The sequence below is a fragment of the Furipterus horrens genome, unplaced genomic scaffold, assembly GCF_987537825.1.
Source record: "Furipterus horrens unplaced genomic scaffold, mFurHor1.1.pri manual_scaffold_12, whole genome shotgun sequence".
NCBI lineage: Eukaryota > Metazoa > Chordata > Mammalia > Chiroptera > Furipteridae > Furipterus > Furipterus horrens.
In genome coordinates, this window is record NW_028327182.1 from 48,396,649 (window position 1) to 48,406,940 (window position 10,292).

The 10,292-nt window shown below is 44.1% G+C and overlaps 1 protein-coding gene and 1 non-coding gene across 4 annotated transcripts; both read right to left on the bottom strand.

Moving 5' to 3' along the window:
* Positions 1-3,044: 3,044 nt before the first annotated feature.
* TPT1 (tumor protein, translationally-controlled 1) lies at positions 3,045-6,936 on the bottom strand. Of its 3 annotated transcripts, none has more exons than XM_090258265.1 (6): positions 6,751-6,936; positions 6,425-6,498; positions 5,677-5,732; positions 5,265-5,370; positions 4,339-4,455; positions 3,045-3,563 (listed from the first exon to the last, which is right to left on the bottom strand). In XM_090258265.1, exons 1-6 carry the CDS (start codon positions 6,776-6,778, stop codon positions 3,561-3,563), a joined length of 384 nt encoding a protein of 127 aa, XP_090114391.1. In that variant the 5' UTR covers positions 6,779-6,936; the 3' UTR covers positions 3,045-3,560. The 3 variants fall into 3 exon arrangements, with proteins under 3 accessions (XP_090114391.1, XP_090114389.1, XP_090114390.1); XM_090258263.1 differs by having other exon boundaries at positions 5,677-5,867; positions 6,751-6,933; XM_090258264.1 differs by lacking the exon at positions 4,339-4,455 and having other exon boundaries at positions 5,677-5,867; positions 6,751-6,935.
* LOC149996142 (small nucleolar RNA SNORA31) lies at positions 3,633-3,762 on the bottom strand. Its single transcript, XR_016507534.1, has one exon. It is a non-coding gene; the product is annotated as a small nucleolar RNA SNORA31 (small nucleolar RNA).
* Positions 6,937-10,292: the final 3,356 nt, after the last annotated feature.

Below are 10,292 nucleotides of genomic sequence, written 5' to 3' on the forward strand. Positions count from 1 at the left end.
TGATTTAAATACAACTTAATAAAAATGTGATTCAAATGAGTCATTCGCACATCTATTGCTTAAGCAGGTGCACATGTAATAAAAAATACTTGGCCCTAGCCAGGTAGCTCAATTGGTTAGTATCATCCCGATACTCTGAGGTTGCAGGTTCAATCCCTGGTCAGGGAACATACAAGAATCAACCAGTGAATGCATAAATAAGTGCAGTAACACATTTATGTTTGCCCTCTCTCTTAAAAATCAATAAAAATATTTTTTAAAGTACAATATTTTGACATTTCATGGGGAATATGCTACATGTGAAATTTGCTGTTCTCTTGAGCCTTTTTTTTTTTTTTTGTAAGATTTTATTTTTGAGGGGAAGGGAGGACAGGGAAAGATTGATGTGTGAAAGAAACATCGACTGGTTGCCTATCGCATACAATCCCAACCAGGAACCAGCCCCTCAACCCGGGCATGTGCCCTGTCCAGGAATGGAACCAGTGACCTTTTGCTTTGTGGGATGATGCTCAACCAAGCCATGCCACTCAGGGCTCTCTTGAATCTTTGAATCTGTTTTAATCAGGCTCTCTTTCCTATTAAATACTTCTAAAAGCTTACCATCTTACCTGGCCAGTTCACAACAGGTTACCTTGTTGACTGCTTCTTCCTTCCTGAAACACTCTGTCCACTAGACTTCCAGGTCACTTCCTTGGCTTTCATGCCTCAGGGGCAGTTTCTCCTTAATCACTTTTGGGGGTCCACCATGCTAACCAATCTTTAAATTGGAGGGCTGAGTGTATTCTTACTCTCTAGATAACCTCGAGTCATGTATTGAGGCCCGGTCAGGTAGCTCATTTGGTTAGTCAGCCTAATGTGCCAAGGTTGCGGGTTGGATCCATGGTCAGAGATCAACCAATAAATGAAATAAGTGGAACAAATCAATGTTTCTTTCTCATTCTATTTCCCTAAAATCAATTAATAAAAATTAACCAAAAAAAAAAAAAAAAAAAGTTATGTATTGAGATCTTCGTAGTATCACAATCTCTAGTTTAGACCTTTCCACTTTACTCCCATGACAAATGTCTGCCTACCCAATTTTTTTGCATCAAGAATTGGGACCCTGGCCAGGTAGCTCAATTGGTTAGAGCTGCATCCCAATATGCCAAGGTTGTGGGTTCAACCCTGGTCAGGGCACATGCAAGAAGCAACCAATATTTCTCTTCCTTCCTCTCTAAAATCAATAGAAAATTTAAGGAAAAAAAAAAACCCCTGGAGCTCACGTTCAAAACCAAACTCTTGATTTCTCATCCCATTGTCTTCCCTATCTCAACTCCTTTCTTCGCAATGCCCAGGACAAAACACTTGGCTTCACCCTTAAATCCATTTTCCCCCTCATTCAACACACAGGCATATCCTGGTTTCCTTAAATTTCCTATCACTTCCACAACTACCATCCTAGAGTAAACTCTATGTGTCATCCACATAGATTTGACATACCCTTGTTCTCTGCTTTTACCCCACTACCCAGCAGCCATAACACAATCCTTTTGGGCAGATCATGTCACCATCCTGTGGCTTTCCTGCACTCACTTCTCTAGCTCAGTTCTTCTGCCACCTTATCCCCTGAACACGTCCAGCACACACCGCTTCAGACTGCATTTGCTATCCTTGCCTGGAATGCTTACCCTCAAATTTATTACAATGGCTCTCCTGGACAATACTTCAAATTACAAGTCATCTCCACCAAATAGTTCTCCATACATTTAACAGCCAGGGCTCCAAAGACTACTAGCAACATGCCTGTATCACTTGGCATCAATGACTCAACACCACTGACTGGGAGTAACTAGAAAGATACAAAATAAGCATTCTTAGGCAACTACCTGAACTCACTACCTACACAAAGCCTTTGCATTCCTACTCTTATTCTTCCAACTTTTCCATGGCTAGAGCACTAAATCCTGTTTCAGCTTAGATGTGATCTCAAGATCTACTATCAGGTTATCCTCAACCTTGGACCGCTGATTGAAAAATTCTCTCGCCAACAGTATGTTCAGAGAGGGCAAGTGACTGGCACTTTTTCTATATTTTAATGTCAAAAAACAAAATGCTTAAAATTGTCACTATTTTCCAGTATTTGGGTTTGTGTCCACTGACCACTGGGCATTACTTAATCTGACTAGCATGTCTCAAATTGAGCCACTCATCGTTGAAGTCACTAGGAGAAATTCCAGATTGCCAAATCTCTGGATTTACCTTTCACATATACCAGGTCAGATTTTAAAAATCACTGGTTTACCTTTAGTTTTAACCCTAAAGCTTTTAAGTGTAATCATTCAGAAGGCAAGGCTGTAGGGGAGTAATTTCCCAACTTCTCTTGTAAACTCATTTTACTCTTTAGAGTAAAACATGCTTTTCAACTGTTTACAAGGTCATTTCTTAATTGTAAAAACTCCACCTTTTTCCACTATTACTCCATTCAATCTTGGCAGTCAAAATCAGAAGGGTGACGGACCCTTTTCTTGCACCTGCTCTGGAACCTTGGCAGACAGTAACTATTCCAGATCAAATAGTTTTATTTTCATTCCATAGCCCAACAGCCTTACTCAGATGTAATATTGGTAAAGCAGGTGCTTTTTCTTCTGCCCACCAGCTAACCCACGTTCCATCTATAACCTCATCTTTAAAAGCAAGGGCCAGCAAACTTTTCCTGTAATGGGCCACATATTTATTTTAGAATTTGCAGACCCTACGTTTGTCTCATTCATCTCTCTACTATTGCAGTGCCAGAGCCAGTCCATCCATAAACAAATGATTATAGCAGTGAACCAATAAAGCTAGACACGAAATCAGATTTCATATCCCATAAACTATTTTGACTTTTTCCCCACTTAAACGTATGACCATCTCAAAGTCATTCAAAATAGGTAGCAGGATGACCTAGTTTGTCAACCCTGTTCCAGGAGAGGAATTTGACCAAAGCTTAACACACAATTCCAGGAGACCTAGATTTCTATAGAACTTGGTACTAACTTGATACGCTAAATAAGCTCAGACAATACTTTGCTTCCAACTGGGTTAGTCTTTTTATTCTTTTGGTTATCTCTTCCAGTTAACTACTTCCATTTGTAGGTGATGAAAAATGTCTAAGGAATCCACTTCAAATGTTGGCTCTGCTGTGAACACAGTCTTTCCCCTTACTTGAACTCAGAATTAAGATTCTTGCTTTTTATATTCCATTCCCAGTAGTTTTCACTGTAGAAGTTATCTGAAGACAGTCTTATGCTTTGTAGTAGTGGTCTACAACCAGCTTCTAGCTTCTCCAGGAATGCTATACAAGATGGATTTAAATATGTATTAAACTAAGAGGCATTCTCTCAAATAAGTTTAAATGCATTTTATTTTTAGACAACCTACGACATGTTTTTTCTTAAAAACAATGCCTCCGCTCCAAATAAATCAAGGTCAAAATAAATGAAGAGCTCAAGGTAACATCAGTCCCATTTGTCCAAGTCCTGGTGTGTGGATGAAAAGCAGCCAGTTATGATGACAGGTGATAGATCCAGATTGCCAATTTGTTACTGCGAAAACAAAGACAATTGGATTAACACCTTTCCCCAATACAAAAGCACTTAGCACTTCTAGGCTGCAGATGTAGTCCCCTATTCAATCTGGGCTGCCACAAAGACAGACAGAAAGCGCAGGGATTTTTTTCTTTCGCATCCTAGTGCAAACCAAAAGAACAAGGTTAGATTGTTCAAGGTCTATCAGTGGATGCAGAACCATCCTAACAAATCATTTTGAAGCAAGTCCCACTCACACACATTTTGTTTTACCAACAAAACCTCAGATATCCTAAATTCCTGTTGGCATTTGTACTCTTCTGAGACACCTGTCTTGTTGCCTCTAATCTTGTTTAGTGTAGCCTTAAGTTTACCTTGTTCCTAACTTATATGGAAGCCAGGCTAGTAAATGCCTTCAGTTCTGTACTGCTTCCAAGTAGTAGTCCCTTACATAGCAAATATTCATTTAATTTTACCACGCGATTTGCAAACCAGTATTTACTAAAAGCTACTAATAGCAAGGCTTTCAATGATCAACTGCCAATTAGCAACAAACTCAAGTGAAAAGGATTTTGATAGAGTAAGTTTTCTCTACACAAAGATTCTACACCATAAAATATTTCATATGTGAAATCCTCTTTAGACCCCAAAGAGAAACAAGAGCTGTACCCACATTTTAAAAGGACTGCTGCTAGAATCCATTCTAATCATCTAACTGGCATGAAGTTAAGACTCACACCTAAAAGGTCACCATTTTTACATTACTGATTTTGCCCCACTGTTGTGTACTTACACATTTTTCCATTTCTAAACCATCCTTAAAGAAAATCATATATGGGGTCACACCATCCTCACGGTAGTCCAGCAGAGCAACCATGCCATCTGGATTCATGTTTTCACCAATAAAGAACTTAGGAAGCAAACAACAAACATCTATAATTAGACCGTTATATGCAGATGTGCCACATCAAAATAAACTGCAATAAAACAAATGACCCAGAACACCATGATTTAATCAAGAGAATCTCAGCAGCCAAGGCTCTGATGCCTAGGAAGAGGGGGAAAAAAAAAAGCTCACGAGTCACCTGACTAAAGCACCAACAATGACCAATATAATACAGAGAAATACAGAACACTTTAGGCTTTCTGGTAACTTATTCTCTCAGCCCCACATATACAATTCTATTTACAAAGTCAAGTACAGAACATAATGCTGCCAATGAGAGATCACATTATATGGGCAAAGTATTGTATGGCCAGTGTGTGTGTGAAAGCCAGAAAAATCAAACAGTCAGACTATGATAGATTTTTTCTTTATTAAGTCTTGGTAAAGGAAGTCACTGAAGTTCCCCAATAGGACAAGTTCAAATCTATCAGGAAGAGGTCCAGTGGCAGTGAGACACACTGAATTGTAAAGAGAAAGAAAACTGAAAGACCACTTAGGAGGTTAACAAGCAATTCATGAGAGGAAGAACTAACAGATGTCATCTGGAAAGGGATGAGATTCTGGAATCAGAAGATCTGGAAACACTTGGGAGCAAGGAAAGCCACTTTCTACAGCCTGTACTATTCGAACTCAATCTATTAAGTATTCAAATTTCTCTAAAGCCTAGGAAAATAACCACAATTTAATTACGAAGATTCATCAAGTAGCTAATTTTATGTCCTCAGTTAAAACTGCATTATCTTTTCATCCAAATATTTAAGGTATTTACTTACCTGGTAGTTTTTGAAATTAGCAAGGATGTGCTTGATTTGTTCTGCAGCCCCTGTCATAAAAGGCTTTACTCTTTCTGGTCTCTGTTCTTCAAGTTTCCCTTTGATTCTAAAACAATATTTTAACAACAGGTTCAAGTATTGACTTCTGAGCAAAACAACTTTTATTATCCCTTAACATGTCAAAACCTCACTTATTTCATAAGTACTCTTCTAAAAAGCTAAAACCAGACTGCTTGCTCCAGTAGGCTCACATTATAGCTGACTTATGGCAAAGCAAGCGCCCTTTGAGTCCAACAATTAAAAAAAAAGGTAAGCCTCTCCACAACTAGGCCTGCTACTAAAGAACCTCAAAGTTAGCCAACCCATAAAGCCTACAGGATTCCAGACAGCTGAGTGTACCAGTATCACTTACGATTTCATGTAATCTTTGATGTACTTCTTGTAGGCTTCTTTTGTGAAGCTGGTTTCCTGCAAATGATGGTTCATAACAATATCAACACCAGTGATTACTGTGCTTTCTGTTCCTTCGCCCTCGGGGCCTTCAGCAGAGGCATTTCCACCAATAAGCGAATCATCAATATTACCCTCTGTCCTACTGACCATCTGTATTAAGAAACAGTAGTTTAGTTACAAAAAACATTCTTGACCTTAGCATAAAGGCATTCGAAAAAACTTTCTACACCAGTTCATATATACAGCACCCTCCCACCAAATGTTCTTGCTGAAAACCACGAAAACACTTGGGGGGAAATTTACGATCCCTCGATTTACTGCAACGCCGTTAACAATAAATTTTGGTTGACAGGAATGAAAACGGGGTTATTACAACAGAAGTGGACGTTTTCTGGGGCTCTTGGGTTGAGCAAGTAGGTATAAGGTATAGGGCAATCGCTCAGGGGTCTGGGGAACCGCAGACGCAAACACCCGGTCCCGGACAGACGCTGGGGAGGATGGGCGCCCAGGCGGCAGACCTATTTCTAGGCTCAGCTCCGCCTCCACTTTTCCAGAAAAACCCAAGCCCGGAAAGACCGGAAAGAGACTCTCCTCCACCAGGAGGCAGGGCAGAGGATTGCACAATCTCGGGGCGGGGGGGGGGGCAGCGGAAACCCGAGCTTGCCTAGACTTGCCACCCCCTCCATGCCCCGGCCCGTAGGACTCACCTTCCCCTCTACCTCGAAACACAGCCCGTCTGCGACTTCCCGGATCTTGTAGATATCGGAGAACATCTCATCATCTGCTCGGAGAGACAGACCCGCCGTCACGATGCGCCCGGAGGCCCGGAGCCGACACCATTTCCCGCGCCAGCTGCTCAGCTGCACGCGGTCCTCTACCCTCCCGGGCGCGCGCCCCAGGCACCAGCCCCTCCTCGCTCCCGGAAAGGCCGCCGGCATCTGCTAGGCCCGAGACAGCGGCGGCGTCCGTCTTCCCCGCCTCCCCACCCCTGTTCCCTGCTCGCGACAACAGGGGTAGAGCAGTCACAACTCACGGCTAATGAGGTCCCGGTAGATGATCATGATGGCGGCTGGAATACGACAGCGGCGCTGGCTGAGCGGGAGCCCGGAACTCTACAGAGTGCGGCGCAGCCTGAACGGCGCTCTAGGGGTAGGGGGAGCGGGCGGAAAAGGCCGACGCAGCCGCTCCCCAACCTCATATAGAGGCCTCGTCCCCCTACGTCATAGCTGCTGCACCTCCGGAAATGCCGTAGTGGTGACGTGGCACGCTGAGCCGCGCGGGGCGGGGCCACGGCGCCGGCCGGGGCTGGGAGTGCAGAGGCGAGCCTCTGGAGACGTAGCGTGGGGAGGCACGGGCGCAATTCTTGGACCGCGTCGGGATGGGAATGGTGAGGGGAGGGCTGTGGAACGCTTCGCGGAGGGCGGAGGAAGGGGCTCAGGGCCTTGGTCGGGGTAGGGGAAGCGTGGGGGAAGCAAGGCCGGGGGTCGCCCGGGGTGGTGCATAGATGAAGTCTCTTCAAGCTTCCGCACCCCGCGCCGCCTTGCGCAAGCTACCACCCTTTTCTGGGAGCGACAATGTCCGGCTTCCAGCTCACTTGTAATACCCTGTTGTATGGGGACTTTACATTTACGGAGGGCCAGGCCCCTGAGGCCTTGGGGAACCACGAGGACGAGAACAGGGAATGGGACTTGTGACCGTCCTCTGTGATCTCCGAGAGCCTCGGAGAGCTTTTCAGCATTTGCCCCAACAGGCTGCCCCAACTGGCGTCTTCGGGCGCCTTTGTGGGGCCGAGCTCAGTCCCCCTAGCCCCTGGGAATATCGTTGGGGGGGTGGCGGGTGGGTGTTCAAGGTCTTTGGGGAGGGAAGAAAGAAAGCGAAAGGGGAGTTTTCAGAGTCTTCTCATGTACCTGTTTGGCCCCTGTCTGAAGCTTGCGGATTCCTGTGGCGTGCAGCTAAGAAGCGCTTTCTGTTTTGCACTAGGTCTTGATTTATGTCCTTTTTTAAAAAAAGGATAAGTTGTCACTTTAAGGTGAAGTTGAAATTATATCTCAGGTGCTAGAGGATTAAACAAAAAATAGGGAGCTTCCAGCCCGCCCAAGCGTTATTTGGACTTTAGACCCAATTACTAGGTAAAAAATAAGGATGAATTTCCCTATTTAGTTTAAGCCGGTATGAAACCTGAGAGCTTGTTCTATTCCAGATGTTTTTGTGCTCATTTTTTCTAGTTTTATGTTCAATTAAAAACATTGTTTCAAGTTTACAAAAACAGCCACATTGAAAAAAATACTCAAGTTAGAGTCAAAACACAGAGATCCTGGTTTTGAGCACATTTAATCTAGTTCCATTCTCAGAAAATGTCATTCTAGCCCTGGCGGGGTAGCAGAGTTGCTCAGAGTTGCAGGTTGATCCCTGGTCAGGGCACATAACAGGAATCAACCAATGAATGCATAAATAAGTGGAGCAACAAATTGATGTTTTCTCTCTCTTTAAAATCAGTAAGTTAAAAAATATTCTAATGAGTTAAAGAATTGGGCAATTATAACACATTAAAATTTTTTCCTAAATCCAATAATAAAGCATTTCACAAAGAGAGAGCAACCCTTGTGAAAGAGCAGGACACAGGGCAATGAAATGAGATGATGGAGGAGCCAAAATGAAAAAGAGCCAGGAAATGCACCTCACCGCCGGGCACTGCGCGCGCGTGCGCGCACACACACACACACACACACACACACACACCCCCGCCCCCCAGATGGGGCCCTGGGCTGCACTGGATAGCCCAGAGTACACTGACTTAGTAACTGGAAGGAGACTAAAAATGGTTTGAAAAAGTTCTGAAAGGTGGACATTTTCTGACAGATCGTCCAGGAAGGAACTCTCAGATCTCTTGATGTTTTTGTGGGATGTGTAAGTGGAAACATGATTATCCCAGGCATATCACAATTCACTTAGTTTCTTCAGTTTTAACATTTTCAAATTCTTTAGAAATATGCCCTGGCCCAGGAGGTAGCTCAGTTGGTTAGAGCATTGTTCCAGTATGCCAAGGTTTCAGGTTCAATTCCCAGTCAGGGCACATACAGGAAGCAACCAATGAATGCGTAAGTAAGTGGAACAACAAATTGATGTCTCCCTTTCTTCTAAATTTTGCAGCTACATATTTTAACCGAGCAAACTGGTGCCCAGCCACATAGTGCCTTAATACATGACCCAACAATTCGTGTTAAAGGAAACAGGCTTTTGTTTACAGGATTCCAACCTCAGGGAGTGAGGGGTAGCTGAGAGCACTCCTGCTCAGAGCTCTGTTCTCCCATGAGACCCAGCAATTCCCTTGCTCACCACCAGGCTATAAGCTAGAACCATGCCCAGAAGTTTCCCATATCCTTAACCGTTCTTTAGCCAGCTGTGCAAGCAGGTCTCCATTCCCTCTGGAATGTACACTTGGGGGTTTGAGAGCAGCCAGAATCTGGGATACATTGTTCTCAGCCTCCATGTAGTAGGCTGGGAAAACATGCTGTGTTGAACTGAATCATGGTGGAGTCCAGGGAGGCACATGTCCCAAAAGAGTGGCTTCTCCATACGTCCTTCAGAGAAGCCAAAGTCTGCAGCTTCAGCATTCCCAATCACAGTTCAATTCAGCTCCAGGCATCTCCCAGAACTCCATGCTTGGGTATGCAGGTCCCCACACAGCTCCATCAGCTCTCTCCTTACATCCTTTTCTCCTGCATGGCTTCTGCTTCCTTACTACACCAGGCTGTATGGTGGAATCCTGATGCCACAAACCACATGTCTGCTTCCTCAGAGAAGCAGAAGTAGCTCCTCACTGCAGACAGTATGGCGAAATTTTCTTCTCTTTCAGCCTGCCCTTATTTTAAGCGCTTAGCCTGGAACTTCCTCTGTGACCGCATATCCGGCACCCCCCTACTTGTGTTACTTCTGCCAGTTCCTGCATATCTTTTACCTTCTTTTGACTGCCATCTTTAGTCAAGGCAAGAGTTCTCAGTGATGCATGGACAACCGGGGTAGGCATCCACCTCCCCTGGCTATGTCATGAGTCACTATATGCCCTTAAAGTCACATAAACTTTTGCCTGGGGCAGCAGTACAGCTATCAACTTGCCATTGTTATGCAAAATATCTTAAAGGCCACATCATCCACTTCCTCCTTCTCCCAATCCAGGTTTGTGGGGGTTTATGCTTTGCGATTTTCAGGGACACCCTCCCTACCCACCTCTCCCCCACTCCCCTGCTCTGAACCCTGTTACAATATGACTTGGTAGCTCTTGCAATTTAAGAGATTTCAAAGACAATGTCTTCTGGCCTCTTCACACAAGTCCTCGCATGAGAAAACTTTAAGAGGAGTCACCGTTTTGTCAAGATTGACTACAATGACTTAACCACATTTGGGTTCATTTTATTTTAGTAAGGAAATTCAAGGGTATGTAGTCCAGAATGAAGCTACAAAGCCATGGTGGCTTCATGGCATCAGAGATCCAGGATCTTCCTTTCTTCTCCACCATCCTTATGGCCTACAACAGATGCAGGAATTCCAGCCATCACATTCATCTTGAAGGCAACA

What these genes read in the sequence shown, in the direction of transcription:
- TPT1 (XM_090258263.1), bottom strand. Translation starts at nt 6,778, where the DNA reads ATGATCATCTACCGGGACCTCATTAGCC. An exon ending in ATCAAAGATTACATGAAATC is followed by an intron (nt 5,371 to 5,676) that starts GTAAGTGATACT and finishes ATATTGTTTTAG; the next exon opens with AATCAAAGGGAAACTTGAAG. An exon ending in CTAATTTCAAAAACTACCAG is followed by an intron (nt 4,456 to 5,264) that starts GTAAGTAAATAC and finishes TTGCTTCCTAAG; the next exon opens with TTCTTTATTGGTGAAAACAT.